This window comes from Podarcis muralis, chromosome 2, assembly GCF_964188315.1.
Source record: "Podarcis muralis chromosome 2, rPodMur119.hap1.1, whole genome shotgun sequence".
NCBI lineage: Eukaryota > Metazoa > Chordata > Lepidosauria > Squamata > Lacertidae > Podarcis > Podarcis muralis.
Genome location: NC_135656.1, coordinates 81589300 through 81609019, shown reverse-complemented (window position 1 = coordinate 81609019; position 19720 = coordinate 81589300). Strand labels below are relative to the sequence as shown.

General features: G+C 42.3%; 1 protein-coding gene across 7 annotated transcripts in view; it reads left to right on the top strand.

The window, feature by feature from the left end:
• Window positions 1–19720, top strand: part of ERC2 (ELKS/RAB6-interacting/CAST family member 2) — a 514390-nt gene that overhangs the window by 291009 nt on the left and 203661 nt on the right. For all 7 annotated transcript variants that reach the window (XM_077924934.1, XM_077924929.1, XM_077924927.1 and 4 more), the window contains one exon: window positions 8146–8306. In XM_077924934.1, coding sequence (XP_077781060.1) covers window positions 8146–8306 — 161 coding nt within the window. The remainder of the gene's footprint in view (window positions 1–8145; window positions 8307–19720) is intronic.

The following is a 19720-nucleotide window of genomic DNA, read 5'->3' as shown; positions in this document are numbered from 1 at the left end:
TTTAGAATGTTGATTACAATCCAAATCCTTTGTTAGGTAATATGTGTTCCTGGTGGAATAGAAAAAGCGCAGTAATTAAGTGAAGGATCAAATACTCTATTTGATATAAGCAGCTGTATCCAACTAAATTTTACTCAGAGTAGATCCATAAAAATGAATTGAATTAGTTGTGCCCATTAATTTCAGTGGGACTGCTCTGAGTATGAGTAAGATGGGAGACAACCCAGGGACTGTAACCCATGTTCTAGTTGGTTGAAATACTTGGCTGCTTCATTTTATGGGTTTGGATGAATGTATTCACATTTATTGTCAACAGAGCACCCCACAGTTTCAATCAGAATACATTTCCCATTCCACTTGCTACTCCAAGCTGGCAGTATCACCTCCCTTTGACATCTACGTGTTTTGGGTAGACTTATTAAGGTAAGACAGGGGTGGAGAACCTGAGGCTCAGGGCCAGATATTCCTCTCCAGGGCTGGATCTAGACCAGGGGTCAGCAAACTTTTTCAGCAGGGGGCCGGTCCACTGTCTCTCAGAACTTGTGGGGTGCCGGACTATATTTTGAAAGAAAGAAAGAAAAAAAAAACAAATTCCTATGCCCCACAAATAACCCAGAAATGCATTTTAAATAAAAGCACACCAGAGCCAGTGTGGTGTAGTGGTTAAGAGCGGTAGTCTGCTAATCTGGGGAACCGGGTTCGCGTCTCCGCTCCTCCACTTGCAGCTGCTGGGTGACCTTGGGCCAGTCACACTTCCTTGAAGTCTCTCAGCCCCGCTCACCTCACAGAGTGTTTGTTGTGGGGGAGGAAGGGAAAGGAGAATGTTAGCCGCTTTGAGACTCCTTAAAGGGAGTGAAAGGCGGGATATCAAATCCAAACTCTTCTTCTTCTTCTTCTTCTACTCATGTAAAAACACGCTGATTCCCAGACCGTCCACGGGCTGGATTTAGAAGGTGATTGGGTCAGATCCAGCCCTCGGGCCTTAGTTTGCCTACCCATGATCTAGACACATCAAAGAAGCATTTCAGTTAAACGTGTTGTAAACTTTGTAAGAGAAATCTGGTTGGCAAAAACAGCACTCCACAGCGCCATTTGGTGTCATAGTGTTATAATGCATATACAACACATATAAAGCACTTTTTCTTTGCCAATGTAGCTGAGTCCCAGTTCTCTATGTCAGGACTTTTCCCAGGCTACATCCTCTCCTCAGCAACGTGCCTCACCAGTCCTGCTTTTCAGCTCCTTGAGTGCTCTGGCTGAAATGTGTCCTTGAGTTCTGATAATTCCTTTTGCTTGCCTGGATGGTGCATATGAGTTTTTGCAGGAGGAAGCAAGGAGGAACATTGGCCATAATGAACCATGAACACTAGTTGTCTAAGTTTTTATTTAAAAAAAATTTTAAAAGAAGAATAAGTCTCTAATCCTTGTAGAAACTGAGATGTGAAGCAAAAATGTCCAGGTGCTATTCTCATTTATTTTGGTGGTGTTTTTTTTAAAAAAGTTTATTTTAGATCTACAAAACAAAACAAAACAAAACAAAACAAAACACCACAACCCCATGAAAGATAACATTCATTAACAAACAAATCCAATACCCAATGCACATCAGGGCAAGAAGTATTAAAATAATAATAATAATAATAATAATAATAATAATAATAATATTTTATACCCCACCATTCTGGCTGGGTTTCCCCAGCCACTCTGGGCAGCTTCCAACAAAATATTAAAAATACAATAAAACATCAAACATTAAAAACTTCTCTAAACTGTATCCCCCAAAATTGGCCAGGCAGCCAGAGCCCCTTTGCCGAAGGAGGGAAACCAGACAGCTTCAAATGTATCTGATTCAGCCTTTGCCAGCCTCAATGTTGGTTTTTCTAAGAGGGGAAGGTGCCATATGTGTTTCATGCCAGTCCAAAGTGGTCTTCCAACCCCTAGCCACAGTCATCCTTGCAGCAACCATGTGTTTCAATCTGGGGTCCAGCAAAACCAGAGAGACAGCAAAACCAGAGGTAGTGATTTAGGCAGCACGTGTGAGCTGGATCACTCAGAGGGCAAAGCCATCACATGGGCCCTATCCCTTGTTTTAGTGGTAAGTAGAAACATGTATGGATGCCAGGCACACCTGTGGATGGATAGCAGGTCTGCCCTGGCCACAACACCTTTATGTTACCAGATCTAGCAGGAATGTTTGCTTTTTTTTGAAATACTTACTTGTCCCCTGGAAAAATCCTGGCAGGTGGGTGAGTCTGCTTTACAAAAGTAAAATGGATAGTTGTTGCTCCGCCTATTTTTGCTACTGAGCCCACCCATCACTAACATGGTACGCAGGAGGTTATCTGGAAGGTAATGCGACCCTTTTCTGAAATCATTTCTATTTGATTTTACAAATGCAAATTAGTTACAATGCCAAATACATATCCATAAAAAGAGATTTCTCTGAATCTCGCAACTTTCCCCCCTCCCCTCCATGGGTCCTATTGTCAACATTTCCAACTGCATAGTATTTCATAGTCTATATTTTGTATCTATCCACATTGTCCATAATATTTGTTACATTACAAGTGGGATTAAAATCCTGCTAATGTTTTCATCTGCTTACAGTCGTCTCCTAAATAAATTATAAACTTTCCCCATTCTTTAATTTCTTGACTTCTTTGACTCTGCGTTTCCTGGTCAGTTTTGCCATTTTGGCATAGTCTAACAGCTTAGTTTGCCAGTCCTCTCTGGCAGGAACTCTTTCTTCTTTCCATCTCTGGGCTAGTAGCATCCGTGCTGCTGCTGTCATATACAGAAAAAGTCTTTTCTGTTCCTTTGGGGTGTTGTTACCTATAATTCCTAGGGACGCAGGTGGCGCTGTGGGTAAAAGCCTCAGCGCCTAGGGCTTGCCGATCGAAAGGTCGGCGGTTCGAATCCCTGCGGCAGGGTGCGCTCCCGTCGTTCGGTCCCAGCGCCTGCCAACCTAGCAGTTCGAAAGCACCTTCGGGTGCAAGTAGATAAATAGGGACCGCTTACAAGCGGGAAGGTAAACGGCGTTTCCGTGTGCGGCTCTGGCTCGCCAGAGCAGCGATGTCACGCTGGCCACGTGACCCGGAAGTGTCTCCGGACAGCGCTGGCCCCCGGCCTCTTGAGTGAGATGGGCGCACAACCCTAGAGTCTGGCAAGACTGGCCCGTACGGGCAGGGGTACCTTTACCTTACCTATAATTCCTAATAGGCTTCTGGTTTTATAACAACAACAAAAAACCAAAACCAAAAGGTATTTTAAACATTTTTTCCCATTCATTATAGATCATTTCCCAGAAAGCCTTTATTACCCGTTAATGTGATCCTTGATCCGAAAATGTTCCCCACTCCTGAAGTAAGGCAAAACCTGCAATAAAGTAGCCTAAGAGGGCAAGCTCGTTTGCATGAATCTCATATGTTTGCTTGTCTGAATGAACCTACTTATGATAGAAGCAGCATAACTCTCCTGTCTGAGTATAGGAGGAAGCAGTGATTAGTTAGCTAGTTCTCCCTTCTCCTGAGCACCTGTTACACTTGCAGTCCTAATAATTCAGGTACAGTCTGTGGCTCCACTAAGTGCAAATCTACAGATAGCTCACACGTTGGACACAGTAGATCAATTTAAATTACAAAGGTTTAAATTCTTGATTTGAATCATTATTTAAATAACCCCAAAAATCGAAGGAGCCGATTTAAATCGTTGATCTGAAATAGCTTTCCAACATTCTAATTCGTGTATTTCCAGAACACTGAGATTTCTATAACAACTAGAACACATCTGTTTTAGTAAACAGAATTTTTAGACAACCCAGTAGGAGCATAATCTAAAACTTTCGGCTGGAGATTAGGCTCATATTAGTCTGAAAGGGCTGGCCCAGAAACCAGCGTATTTTACCAAAATACTTGACCTCAAAAGTTACTTGTATTTGCCTCTGGTTCATTCCTGTACATAGACAAAAAAAAAAGAGCTCTAGCTCAATATGTTTGGCAGAGCGTCTGCATTTATTACATTCAGATATAAATTGAAAGCAGGGACAATTAATATAACTGATTTTTAAAACAACAAAAAATGCGGAACTCTTTTATTTTTATTTACTTGAAATAGTATACTCCAACAAACCCTGCAGTTTTACATGTGGGCAGATAATCGCCTCAAAATACATCCCAAAATACCGTCCCCTTTGAGAAGTCTTTTTTTACACCCATTGGCAAAAAGTGTAAAATTATTCACAAGTGAACAGGTGTTGGGGAAGAGGGGAGCATGTCCCTAATTTGCAAGCAGGTTGATAGTCCCTCATCCTGATTCAGCTGCATGTAGGTTATTAGCTGGGTCAGGATTTGGATAGGGCTTGCATTTGGATGCTAGTCTGAATGATTTTTCAATGGAAAGTAATGCATCTAGCTGTGTATCCAAGCACGTCATCCATCCACAATGTATTAGCTTCAAGAAGTTTCCCATTTGGATGGCTCTGAAATGCACATTGACTGTTAGGTAACATCCACTTCAAATCTATTAAGAATGAAGTTCCAGTTTTCTTAGCACCAACTTGCAATGGCTTATGTTTTAGGATCATACCTTGATCATTGTATGCCTAGAAAAATACTATTTGGATGAATTTAGTAAATTTTTGTACATAACCCTAACAAACATTTGAGCAATGAAGTATGAAAGTTCGAAAGGAAATCAGCCCTGAGTGCTCACTGGAAGGACAGATCCTGAAGCTGAGGCTCCAATACTTGGGCCACCTCATGAGAAGAGAAGACTCCATGGAAAAGACCCTGATGTTGGGAAAGATTGAGGGCACAAGGAGAAGGGGACGACGAGGACGAGATGGTTGGACTGTGTTCTCGAAGCTACCAGCATGAGTTTGAGCAAACTGCGGGAGGCAGTGGAAGACAGGAGTGCCTGGCGTGCTCTGGTCCATGAAGAGTCGGACATGACTAAATGACTAATGACACAACAACAACAACAACAACAACAACAACAACAACAACAACAACAACAACAACAACATGAAAGTTAGTGTGATGGCCTGGGATTCAGACTTGGATGCTGAACCTGAGGGATCCCAGCCTGCACAGGATTCCCCGCCTCCAGAACCAGCTGAGCTGGGGCATGAGCCTGAAGGGTCCTCACCTGTGCTGGATCCTCAGGTGCAGGCATCAACTGAGTCTGCTCTGGCTCCTGAGGTGATGGAGGAACCATTGCCTACAGGTGCTCCACTCTCAGCCCCGTCAGAGGAAGCTAAGGTTGCCTCTGGGTCTGGTAACCCTCCAGCCTCTCCTGAGCTGCATATGCTCAGGGCAGAGAGGTGGAGGGAACTAAGTTCCCACAGGAGGAGTGCTCACCTCCAGGCCAGGAGAGGTGAGTCACCAGAGGATCGGGGCCACCCTATGCCTCGGGGCAGATAAAAGCTGGCCAGCCCCAGTCCCAAGTTGCTTTCCTGCCTTAGCTCCTGACCCACCTTGGCTCCCTGCTTGCAAGCCTGTTCCTGACTTCACCCAGCTCCCTGCCCTGCACCCAGCTTCAGCTACTACAGACTGCCTCCTCGTTGCACCTTTGACCACGGTTCGGACTTGGACCTTGCCTCTTGGGTAACCCACAGGACCAGCACAGTTAGAATCATTTCCAGAGGTGTTAATGTTTGGCCTGCCATTGAATTAAGAAGTTTAAGCAATAATGGAGACTATTATTTTAATAGTTTATTTTACATGTTGCAGATTTGCCTGCTTTAAAAATATGTGTTTATTCCTTTTGATCCATGGAGTTAGGGTTATTTGAATTAGAAACTTGGAAACCTATTTCAAATCATTGATTTAAATATTAAAAAATGATCCCTCAAGACTTTCTGAGCATTTGTCAGTAATGCTCAACGGGTGCAATTTGGTTTTCGGAACAGCTTCTTGCTTGTCCAGTGCTATAGAGAATGTAAAATGAGAGTCTGCACATGTACAGAGTGTGCTCTGAGTTTGTCTTCATTTTTCTTTGTCCAGTGTCTGGACAATAAACAGACAGTTCAGACAGCGCTAAGCAAGCACCACCAAAGGATGATTTTTAAGGCTCCCAGGAACGGTGAGCAAAGGGAAGATGATTAATTTGTGAGGGCACATTAATTATGCACTCTTTCCCCTTGCCCCACGTAACCCAAATAATATCGAGCATCACTTGCTGATAATGAGTAACAGTATGCAGCTACCTCTTTCTGATATTCTGAAGAAAAATAACAATGTTATTCCATATATATTGGCATTTTAGTGAGGAAAATGGATGCAAAATGTAATAATACTGTACCAAATTGTTCAGTACAGTTTGTACAGATTATGCCTTGGGATTCATGCATTAGCATATAACCTCTGCTCTGCCACATTGTGTGTATAAATAAAGTGAAGCATTTTCTTGTATTTATCCATCTGCAGGACTGGTACAGCTGCAGGTTGAGTCCTATTCAGTCATCATTAGTGAGCATTAGCAAATGCTTTCAGTATTTAGTTTTTGGTAGATTTGTCAGATAGAAACAAACGAGACAACCTCATAACAAAAGTGCTGTTAAGAATGAATAGGATGGATGTTGAATTGCAGACTATCTTACTTTGCAAATAACATGGCTAGCACTCTTTTTTTGCTAGCTTACTGATACAATGCCATTTTTATTCTAAATTAATCGACTCATGGTATCTCATGTTAATAATGAAATCTAAATGCATTATTTTACAAGTATATTTTAATAAGTCTAAAAGTGTGAACACTGCAACATCAGGCACAAAGTGTTTTTGTGAGTCTTGCGACACCCACCATTCACTCCTGTTGCTTCACAGAAACTAATGGGATAAGCATCCCTGATTTCTATATATCACAATTAATGCAAGTGGTAAAGTTGCCTTCTGGAGTATAGTGTTGCAAGTGTGCTAGGAATCTATTTTTGGCAAGAAAACTCCAACTTTGCCCTCTCTCCCTTAAACTGACCTGCTGGATGAAATAGTAGATGTGTGTATGATTCTAGGCATACCTTCCCCTAAGATCAACATTTGTACACACTTTAGTCACCTTTTATACGTAGTGCTATTGACATTAACCAGAGAGGCCAGCCTGACAGCACTGTACTTTAACACCAGCTAAAGAGTTGTTCTGCTCTACTTGCACAGTTTATCTAAAGAGATTCGGGGGGGTGGGAATGGTTTTTGCTGTGTGTTTTTTTAAAATCACAAGCCTAATTGTTTTCCATCAAAGAGAATTCTCTTCTAGGCAAACTATCCTGTAAGGTAGCAGGATTATCTTGAAGGTCAAAATTGACATAACTATGAAAGCAGGGTATAATGACTAATCCTTCTGCTATCAAAGTGGGTCTCCCATGTTGAGCTGCACTGAAAGGGAAAATGAATGGCAGGACGCTGGAAGGTCCTTTATACTGGAGACTGGTACCACAGAAGTGTGCAGGAATATTGTCATTTTTAAGTATGCCCCATTAGTCTCCTATTAACCTATTGGAATTGAGAGATGTGTGCATGGTATGCTGTCAGCTGGGGCTGGCACTGCCTGTTTGCTTGCCTTCAACTTGGGGCATGGAGTGAGCAGGAGGGAACGAAACTTGGAGAATATGGCTGTTAGCTTCTTATTCTCAGAGGTTGCTTAGCCTCAGCCAACAAAAACCACTGGAGCTCCTGGACTGAGCCCCCCCCCTCATCTGTACCTCTTGGCCTGCGCTCCAGTGGCATGACTGTTGCCTCATCCCTCTTACCTACAGACTCCATGGATCCCCTAGGCAAGAGGAAAGTGTGCTGCATGGCAGTTAAAGTGGTAGACTAGGTACTGGGAGACCAAGGTTCAAATCCAGCCATGAAGCTGACTGGGTAATCTTGGACCCACTTGCTGTCTCTCAGCCAAAGCTACCTCACAGGGCTGTTGTGAGGGTGAAAAGGGTAGAGCAATTCCTTGTTCCTTGGAGAAAAGGTGGAATATAACTGAAATAATAAATAAAAAAGTAAAATTTTAAGTAGTGTGGTAGCCATAAAATTTTCTGAATTACCTTATTATGTAAAAGCCTGCTTATTTGACAAGAGAAGGGGAATCCAAGCTTAGAGTTAACTGTTTATTTACACATTACCATTGTGACCACTTTATTCATATGCCTTTTTTTAGTTAGAAGAACTAAGGAATGCCCTGGATAAGACCAGACAAGAACTGGATGCTACCAAAGCACGGCTTGCCTCAACGCAACAGTCTCTGGGTGAGAAAGAAGCACATCTAGCCAATTTAAGAATAGAACGGAGAAAACAGTTAGAAGAGATACTGGAAATGAAGTAAGTACACATATATTTTGATTTTAATAGGATTCAAGGGAACATGGTTTTATTTTCCCTTTCTGCTCTATGGATATACTTTGTTTCGTGTGCATCCTTAAAAAAAAAATGAGAACAAGGGGTGCTTTGGGTTGTGTGATTTCACTGCATTGGGATGTGTAATAATAAGTGCTGAATCATTCGGCTCAGAATTTTTCACAACTTTGAGGGCTGGGGCAAAACATCCTGGTCACCACTTGAAGATTGGGTTAATCTTTTGCTGTGGGTAACTTTGAATAACTTAAACTGGAGGCTGTGTTAAGGACATGGTGGCTGAGGCTCCTCCCCCCCCCCCCCAAAATGCTTTCCTCAGCTTTAAGCAGTGAGGCAGCTGCCCTCGTCAGCCTGGCAATGTTCCCTTTGTCATTTGTGGCAGAATACCCCACCTATGACAGCTTTCCCCCACCTTCATATGGACACGGAGGACAGGCAAGAAGAGAAGAGGCCTTCAAATTTGTGCTAACGGTAGCATCCTTCCTTTGAATTACAAAGGAATTCAAAACGGATGTCAAATCTCATCTAGGGCAGGCAGCTAAGTGTGTGTGTGTGTAAATATAACTCAAAGCCTCAGCCACCTCATCTTTAAGATAGGCCCAACCCAAGCAAGAGTTCTTCACTTTTGCCCATGTTTCCTGCCCCTCTGCTACTTAGTCCTATTCAGCACAGCCTTAGCTATAATGATAAATATTAATCATAGCTACAAGCTTTAAAAACACAGTACCCCCGGGTTTTGAATCTTACTCATCCAAAACATCTGGGTATCACAACAGTTCCATATGAGCAACAAGGTTTATTTACATTTCTGTTAGTCCTAACTTTAGTCACAAAGGGGTCAACACTTTGTTAATGAATCTTTGGCAGCAGTCTAAGGAGAAGAGCCCTGCTGGATCAGGCCAGTGGCCCAACGAGTTCAGCACCCTGTTCTCACTGTGGCCAACCAGATCCCCATGGCTATATTCCCTGATATGTCTACTGAGCCTAGTGAGCATCTCTGGGACTACTCTCCTTCCCTGTAGTCTTTGAAAAGAGATGTTTTGTCCTTAAATAAACAACAAAGCTTTCTTTTGAGCAATTAAGCTTTTAAAATGGAAATGGTCCATTAAGTTCGCTAGAAGTTAGAAATGATGTGACATATGAATTTTAACTTAAGAAACAGTTCTTGCATTTCTGAAAGAACACAGGCCACTCATTAGATTTCCTTCTGTGTGACAGCATTATCACTAAAGGTGGAATAACTTGTTTTAAATATTAGTACCAAAGAGGTGGACTACTATGCCATAGGAACTAGGTTGCAAAAGATGTGGGTTATGTCAAAGAAGATTTTTGATAGCTGACAGCCCTGAGCTTTAGTGTATTATGTCTGGGTGAATATCATGTTCCTGAGGAATACTAAAACTGTTTTAATCTGTGCAACAGGACAAGTATGATAAAGTCACTTATTATTTATTCTTTTACTAGTGCATTTTCCATAGGAGGGTGTAATGAGATGGGAGGAAAATCAGTTTTAAACAGATGTTGCCAAGATTACAAAGCAGAATTGGTGAAAAGCTATAAGCATTCCACACTATCACTATACTTGTTCTTAAGAAACTAAAAAAAGAACAGAAGGCTATAATTAAATTGAACTTCCTCCCCACCATAAAGATAAGTATACGTAATTATAGTACATTAAATTTGCAGCACAATCTTTGAAATTGATGGCCTCTGTAAGAATGTGCCCAATGTGGGCACATCTATAGCAAGGAATGCACAAAAATTAAGCAGACAATATTTTGAACGTGCATTGAAAATATACATGCCATTTAAAATGCTTCATCTTTCTGTAACTGCCGTGTTCAGCAAATCTTATCTAAATCCGCATTTGCCTCTCATGGATGTGAATTCTTTAGGAAACATCTTTAAGAATATATATAATAGGTGTCATCTCCACAAACGATTTGGAAAAGTGTATACAAATGAAAGCATTGTAGGGTTTAATACAGTAAATTACATATTTCCTCATCAGTTTATGACACTGTATGACAACCACTGTATGACAACCACTGTCATACAGTGGTTCCGCTCCTTCCTCCTGGGCCGTGTTCAGAAAGTGGTGGTGGGGGATGAGTGTTCAGACCCCTGGGCTCTCACTTGTGGGGTGCCTCAGGGTTCTGTCCTCTCCCCCATGCTTTTCAACATTTACATGCAGCCACTGGGAGAGATCATCAGGAGGTTTGGGCTGGGTGTTCATCAGTATGCGGATGATACCCAGCTCTACCTCTCTTTTAAATCAGAACCAGTGAAGGCGGTGAAGGTCCTATGTGAGTGTCTGGAAGCGGTTGGAGGATGGATGGCGGCTAACAGATTGAGGTTGAATCCTGACAAGACAGAAGTGCTGTTTTTGGGGGACAGGAGGCGGGCAGGTGTGGAGGATTCCCTGGTCCTGAATGGGGTAACTGTGCCCCTGAAGGACCAGGTGCGCAGCCTGGGAGTCATTTTGGACTCACAGCTGTCCATGGAGGCACAGGTCAAATCTGTATCCAGGGCAGCTGTTTACCAGCTCCATCTGGTACGTAGGCTGAGACCCTATCTGCCTGCAGACTGTCTCGCCAGAGTGGTACATGCTCTGGTTATCTCCCGCTTGGACTACTGCAATGCGCTCTACGTGGGGCTACCTTTGAAGGTGACCCGGAAACTACAACTAATCCAGAATGCGGCAGCTAGACTGGCGACTGGGAGCGGCCGCCGAGACCATATAACACCGGTCTTGAAAGACCTACATTGGCTCCCAGTACGTTTCCGAGCACAATTCAAAGTGTTGGTGCTGACCTTTAAAGCCCTAAACGGCCTCGGTCCAGTATATCTGAAGGAGCGTCTCCTCCCCCATCGTTCTGCCCGGACACTGAGGTCCAGCTCCGAGGGCCTTCTGGCGGTTCCCTCACTGCGAGAGGCCAAGTTACAGGGAACAAGGCAGAGGGCCTTCTCGGTAGTGGCGCCCGCCCTGTGGAACGCCCTCCCATCAGATGTCAAAGCTATAAACATCTACCTGACATTCAGAAGACATCAGGGAAGTTTTTAATATGTGACATTTTAGTGTATCTTTCATCTTTGTTGGAAGCCGCCCAGAGTGGCTGGGGAAACCCAGCCAGATGGGCGGGGTACAAATAATAAATTATTATTATTATTATTATTATTATTATTATTATTATTATTATTATTTATTCGCATGCTGCTTTTCCATGGTACATCTTGCACAAAGCAGGTTACAAGATGAGAAGGATTTACTGTGTGATACAATATTTGTTCCCTGGAGTTCCTCAGGTTAGGTTTGCTTTCTCCCTGAACTTTGCTTATTATACTTTCCAAAGGTGTGCTAACTGGTACGTGATATCCTACCATTATAACCTGGGCTGGGCTGCTGTTATAATCCCTTGCTATACCCATCCAAACCACTTGCTTAAGATTCACCAGCAGGGCAAGATCCACCAGCAGGTATCCAGTTCCTACACAAGCTGCTGCCCTCAAGTGCCAGCTTTCCCAAGGCTTCTGCACACTGTGAGGAAAGAGACCAGTGAATCATTCACCCAAGGCTTTTGGAGAAGAATCCACCTGTCACAGGGGTCTGAAGTTTGCCTGATGAAGCTGAGGAGCAGCAGCAGTGCAGCAAAGCCCTCCAAGTATCACTTCATAGGAAACCTCATTGATGAACTTGTTTCTTTAAAGGGCAATGTGTGCTGTATTGATGTGCAGACAACCTCTTCTGGATACAGTGGCGCCTCGCAAGACGAAATTAATTCATTCTGCGAGTTTTTTCGTCTTGCGAATTTTTCGTCTTGTGAAGCACGGTTTCAAAAGAAGTTTTGGAAAAGCTTCAAAAGGCTTCAAAAACCTCAAAAAAGGCTACCACACAGCGTGCAACTGCACCTCTTCAAGCAATGCACCCTGGGTATTAACGGTTTTAAGAAAAAGGAAACAAACTTGCAAGACGTTTTCGTCTTGCAAAGCAAGCCCATAGGGAAATTCGTCTTGCGAAGCAACTCAAAAAACCAAAAACCCTTTCGTCTTGCGAGTTTTTTGTCTTGCGAGGCATTCATCTTGCGAGGTACCACTGTAGTTAAAAAAAAAAAGCACCTCCCTCTGGCAGCAATAATAGCAGCAGCTGGAAGGAGTGGATGGTGAAGGTGCTTCAGATGATAATGAAAACATTTTTTTTACAACCTCTCCTTTACATAGGTTGTAAAGAGTGCACCAAATACTTGCTTTCAGATGAAGAATGGTGGTAGATTTGGGGATAAGATATGTACAGCATTGTACTTAGCATGAATATAATTTATCAGTATGTTATGCTAATAGGGATCAGTGATGGCCACCAATTTTGATGGCTATAAAGGAGGATTTGACATATCCCTGGAGGATAAGGCTGTCCATGCTTACTAACCATGATGGCTATGTTCTACCCAGTGGCTTTGCAACGGGGGGGGGGCAGTTCTCCTCGGGCGCCATGTCTGGGGGGTGACAAGAAGGCACCCTGCCGGGGCTCACGCAGGTGTGAGCAGTCATCGCGCCACTGCAGCCACATGTGGAGGATCCTCTGTTTGCAGCTGCAGCCACGAGCAGAGGATCCCGGCGCCAGCAGCAAACCGCTATGTACAGCGCATGTTTGGCGTTGCGCGCATGCGCTGCACATAACAATGCCACACATGCGCTGTACATAGCGATTTGCTGCCGGTGCCGCTTGAGCGCCGTACGGATGGCGGTGGGATCCCTCCATTGCCGCTACAGCCGCATGTAGAGGATCCTCCGTTCATGGCTGTAGCGGCAATGGCGGGATCCCAGCACAGTCCGTACGGCACTCGAGTGGTGCCGCCGGCAAACCGCTATGTACAGTGCATGTGCGGCATCGCTACATACGCCGCATGTGTCATACGTAGCGATGCTGCACATGCGCCCTGCGTAGCGACACCCCGCCCCGGGTGTCACAACGCCTTTGTTCGCCCCTGGTTCTTCCTCTACTGTTGGAGGCAGTATGCATCTGGAAACCAGTAGGAAAGTGCTGTTCAGTTGCCCACTGTGAGAACAGGGTGCTGGACTAGCTCAAGCACTGGCCTGAGCCAGCAGGCCCTTCTTATGCTCTTAGATTAAAGCTGAATATATTCTATGACACAAATAATGAATTATTATAATGGTGGAATAGAGTGGTGCTCATTTGTCTGGCTATTTTACAATATTTAGATACCATTTATTAATTTAACTAGTGAGGATAAAGCGTTTTAGATATTTACAATTTTATTATTTCAATAGTGCTGACAGAATATATTTTGTGACTGTTGGCTTATAGTCAAATATGCATTGAATTGTATACTTAAGAGCTTTCATGATGATTTCCTATGCTTATATTATGTTAAAGTTCTGTCTTCTAACCTCCTCTGGCTCACATTGCCACGGCCCATCTTAATTTACTGTGTATAATCAGTTGTCTATCTTTAGACAACTGCGTCAATTGTCATTGCAAATCCTTTCTAAGAGTACAAAATTATTTTAAGAAGTTCAGAATGAAAGAGGGTGGCAACTTAATTCAGCCATGAGTCTCACATTTTACAATTATGTTTAAAAGAAGGAACATTTGCTAGGTAAGCATCCTCCAGAGGATAAACTTTTTGTAGATACCATCTTCTTTTGAGTTTATTATTTGATGCTGTTAGATAAGCTCTACAGGGAGATTTTTATTGCATACTTTGTTTTCTGTGGAGGTCACACTGACATTAGTGGCAATTTTGTTTGGAAAGAAATCTGAATTATTTTGAGGGATTCTCCCCTATTCAAGCATTCTTATAATTACAGTTGTGGACAGATTCACTCATATTCTAGTTTTACATATATTCTTTTGTTTCTTTTTGCAATACAACTCCCTTCTTGGACTAGTGAACGACAGATTTCACTACTTCAGTTTGAATAATAGATAATCAATATTAGGGTTAGGCATGGAGGAGGCATCAATATATACATGGAATTTGGTGGTCCCAACCTGACCAAGCTTTGCTCTCAGTGAACCATCTCTAGAATGGGATGTGGGTGGAGCTGTGGACAAACGCTGGCTCCCTCAGCCTGAAAGCGAGATGAGCACTGTACCCCATAGTTGGCTTTGACTGGACTTATCCATCCAGGGGTCCTTTACCTTTACCTTTAGTATGGAGCAACTTCCTAAAGAAAAAGAAAGTGCAATATATGCATATATATCTTATATATGCTACAATGGCTGGTAAAATCAATTTCTGCAATGTAAACACAATTGCTGAACTAGTTTATAAAATCTTTCTACACCACATATTTTTTGGGTCAAAAATTTCTTATAGACAGACAGACCACACACACACACACACACACACACACACACACTTGATGACTTCAAGCACTCCACCAGACAACACATTATCACTATAATTCTGAATGTAGAAGTGCTTAACTGGATGGTGCGGCGTCACTTTGATAGCTTCCCAGCAGGTGGGCCGCTGTTGCTTACTGGGAGCAAAATGGAACGTGGTGGCAAAGTCACTGTGGTACAAACACACCAACAGAAGAAGACTAACACCACCCCCTGCCACCTTGTCCTTCCCGCTCCTGGTAAGCAGCAGTAACCTACCTGCTAGGAAGCTGATGTGGCAGCTATGCCCCATCCATTGAGTCGTTTCCGATTACCAGAGAGGACCAACCTGCCCCACTCTGTTAACCACACTTTCTCTTTGGCTCAGAGTCTCAATTGTGTCTGGAAATGTGAGCTGGCAAGAGATTACTTGCTGTGACTTGTCCTGGGACCTTATGGTGAAATGGAATAAATAATAAGAATGAATTAAGATAAGGTGCATTTCTGATTCCCTCCAACAAAGTCTATTGACCTGGAAAAGATACTGATGCATATGCTGGCCTGAGAACTCTTGGAAATACTAAGCAAAATCTTCCCCAGTTCCAAATAAAAATCAAATCAAGAGAACATGCTTATGCATGCTTTTAGGACTGAGATGATAGCTGGTGTGGACTGGCTCAAATACATAATTTGCTTAAAATTGCTATAATTGCTTAAAAGAGCTATAACTGAATTATGCCCAAGACCAGCTCACTCAACTGTCATGATCTAGTGGGCTGTAATGGTCACACAGTCATCCATTACTCACCCAACAAGAGCAAGGTCAAGCCAATTCTATGAATTTGGGAAATTACACGCACTGTGGATTCTGCTCTAGATCATGGCCAATACCCAAGGCTTCTATCTTGTGCTGTGGCCAGTCCCTCTGATTAACCAACAACAACGCAATGCTGATAAAAATCAATTACAAGTAGCCCAACCCAGTTAAAGTTAGGTAAAGGTAAAGGGACCCCTGACCATTAGGTCTAGTCGTGACCGACTCTGGGGTTGTGGCGCTCATCTCGCTTTATTGGCCGAGGGAGCCGGTGTACAGCTTCCAGGTCATGTGGCCAGCATGACTAAGCCGCTTCTGGTGAACCAGAGCAGCGCATGGAAACGCCATTTACCTTCCCGCTGGAGGGGTACGTATTTATCTATTTGCACTTTGATGTGCTTTTGAACTGCTAGGTTGGCAGGAGCTGGGACCGAGCAACAGGAGCTCACTCTGTCGTGGGGATTTGAACCTCCAACCTTCTGATCAGCAAGTCCTAGGCTCTGTGGTTTAACCCACAGCGCCACCCGCAAGTGGAGAACCTATGCTAGATTGAGACTGGTATTTACCATGATACTACTACTGCAGCTGTGAAAAAAGAACTGAGTAGAAAGGCAGCCACCCCACTCACAGAAGAAGGCATGGAAGAGCTGATTCATGCTTGATAAGAGAAGAAAGAGGGCCTCTCTTTTAGCCAAAGAGATCAAGGATATTCTGAATATGTTATGTGCTGGCGCAGAGAGATCACAAAAGGAGGGAACCGCATTCATTTAAAACCCTTGCACTATTTCCGTGAGCCTGTCTCTTACTCTTCATATACAAACATCTTATGCAAAACCAAGTCACAAGGCAAAAATTTAATTTCACTCAAGTGAATTGAGTCTCTTTAGCTTGTCTGAAACATGCAGCATTTCCTATTTAAAGAAGGGGAAAACGGACCCATTCTATTTTGTAACATCTGCTAAAATCATAATCAGTTTGCTGGCTGAGATTAGCGATGTAGGAGCCTGCAGTTGATCAGCGCTGCCCTAGGTGTCACTGAGGCCTGTGGGAATTAAACTAAGAGGGTTTCAGTAGACAAGGGTATAATTCAGCCAGCCTCCAAAAAGGGAGAGAGAAAGATATCCCTGAAAACAGAAGCTTAACTTTGCTTTCCAGTCATCTACTCCCTCACTGTCGCTTCTGTCTTTTGAACCATTTGTACTCGTATTGTATCAGAGATGGAGGCCCACACATTCCCTTGCTGGCCTCATTTCAATATAAATATGATCCTATTTAATCATTTTGATCATTACTATTTCCTCAGTTAATAAAACTTTGCGAAAGCATGTTTCCAATGATCTTAAATAAAGGTAGATTTTGGCTAAGATCAGCCCTGGCAGAATACCTCTTTTATTTCCTCAGGGTTTTCCATAACACATGCACACATTGGGATTATGCACTGCACAAAACCATTTCAAATATTTGTTGCAAGATTACAATACCCATTTTGCAATAATTTTGTTGGTTAAACTTCCGGGCTGTGTATCATGTTGTAGATTAAAACTTTTATCTCCTCTATAAAACATGCAAAGACTTTCAGCCCTTTGACATTCCATGTGCAATATTCAAGACTTAAATCTTCACCAGGGCAATCCTAATTGTGTCTACTCAGAAGGAATGGCTGCCCTGTGTTTATTGCAATTATACCAGCCTTAGGGCCTTCTGCCCATGGTTTCACTGCCCCTGGGCCCGCAGTGGCTCAGTTGTGTTTAAGGTGAGGATGCCCTTCTCCCTTTCCTGGAGGTGTACCCTGGATTCAAATCTGTTACCTGCAGCATGTAAAACATGAGGTGTTCTTTTGGACTAGGGCTCCTCCTGCAGAGCCTGTATTCCTCATGTCCAGAATGGGGGGTGGGGGGAGCTCCATGATGTCCCCATCATTGTGAGTTAATTGATTACCTCTGTGTGTGCGCCGCTTATGGGCATGGCCACAAGCATAGTTTCTGGTTGGTGGACACTGTTCCCAGAGGTGTGGGGGTATGTATCTCATTTTATGACATTTCCCCCTCTCCTCCTTTCCCCTCCCAAACAGAGCATACATTGGATATGGCTTCTGTTCCACTGGTGTAGGGGCAGCTTATCTTCAGTCCTGGCATAATATGACTATAGGAATGTTCTGACCATCAAGAACAAGACCTTCATTTGAATTCTTCTCATATTTACGGTGCCAGCAAGTTGGTATCAAAAACGTTAGTTAAGACATGCTGTGTTACAGTTCTATTGGGCAGAAACAGGAATTGCAGGAGAATTTCAGCCCAAGTTCCAAGAAGGTCACATTACCATCCTAACTACTTCCCGTGGAAGTCACAGTTGTATCAACATCCTGCTGTTTTGTTTGTATTTAATTTGGCATATGACTCTCTATGCTCTCAGCATGGATTCTACAATTAAATGAAACCACACTGCAGGTTGTAAAAAACCAACCAAGTGTTCCACTTTTTAAAGAGTATGTTTTGTGAACACAGTGAATTTACTGCCTATTTACTGATGATTATTTAAACTCCATTAAAGTTTGCTAATACATATATGATTATTAATAACCTACTATATTCAGTATAAACTTGTTCCAAATATCAATATATTTATCCAAACAATGTCTTCATCTATAAAAAAAATCCACTCATATGTTGCAAGTTCTGTCATGTCTTCAATCCATTGATTAAAGGGGAGCATATTTTTGTCCTTCCAGTTCATCAATTCCAGTCTTTTGGCCCTAGGGCACATAGAACCCATTTGCATTGTCCAGTTGTCAACTTCCATATAATAGGTATATCATTCAAAAGAATATTTTCCTCTGAAAATTTTGGTATTTTTCCTACAGTCAAATTTATACAGTTCAAGACTTTCTCCCAAAACTAGGACACTGTAAGAACATACTTTTCAAAGAGGAATTATTCTTATTACATCACCAACAAACAACTGTGTTAGACAGTCCTTTTCTACACAAACATAATGGAATTCAATAGATTCTAAATATTTTCTGGTCTGATCCAAACATTGTTATTGCAAGATGTTGTAGCTGCAGATATTGCCATTGGAATACATCTGATAGATGATATTTATCCCTTAAAACTGTATGTATAAAATCATTTTCCTCCACCCACCCACCCCATATTTCCATGGAACAACCTCTTGGTTAGCAATGCCTAATCTGCCTTCCCTGCTTAAAATATCCCTTGTGACTTTTAATGAGTTTCAGCTAGCCTATATCCTACATGCCACCATATTAGGTATATTGGAAGCCAAGGAAAGTTAGGTTTCCTTCCTGGCAGCTCAACATCTAGGGCCTAACAGAGGCATTGCCACAGATCAGCATGGATGGCTTGAGGCCATTCAATATTCAGAGTATTTGATAGGTTTGAACTTGGTAAATTTGCATTTTGAATGCTTCCATTGTGAGTTTCTCATTTAGATTTCATAGTTTCTCATTTAGATTTCATTCCTTGCTCCATGTATTAGACCTTGCTATAACTGAATAACAAGTTTATAATACTGCTCATACCAGTTTTATGTTGTATCTTTGTTTTTATGACACTTTTTATTTTTAGATATCACTTAACAGATTTTAAAACATTAAGCATTCTAGAAACACTTTTAAGTAAACAAATATCCCTTGAAAATATCTGTGTAGGTCAAAGTTTCATTCATAGTTGCAATGAGTTTGCACACCTGTCTTTCCTACTTTTTATATCATGATCTGAGAAGAGCATACTTGAAAATTCAGTAGAATTCACTTTCACATTAGTGTGCTTAGGGTCCCAGCTCCATGAAGATTTCCATATTCGTCCAGCGATATTTTGTTTAGTCTAACTTAACATAAGGTTCTATTGGTGTATAACCTAAAAAAATGATTTTAATTAAACAGATTTAGGAAATTCTGACTGTAATGTGGTCATTAAATGAATGGGGGATATCAGAATTTGACAAGCCACTTACATTTTAGGGTAATGTAACCATTACTTCATTAGAGTAATGCAACTTTACACTCTCGACATAGAAGTCTTTACTGAATGTAAACAATGGTTTTGACAAGAGGGCTGCCTGGATTTGGAAATGGCTTGGTGAAATTCATTCTGTTCATATTGATGCTGACTAGTTTTATAAATGTTTACCTTATAATTTGTTGTGATTCAAACCCTGCAGATGCTCTGTCTTCTGGTAAACCTTGCAATTCTCTGAAAA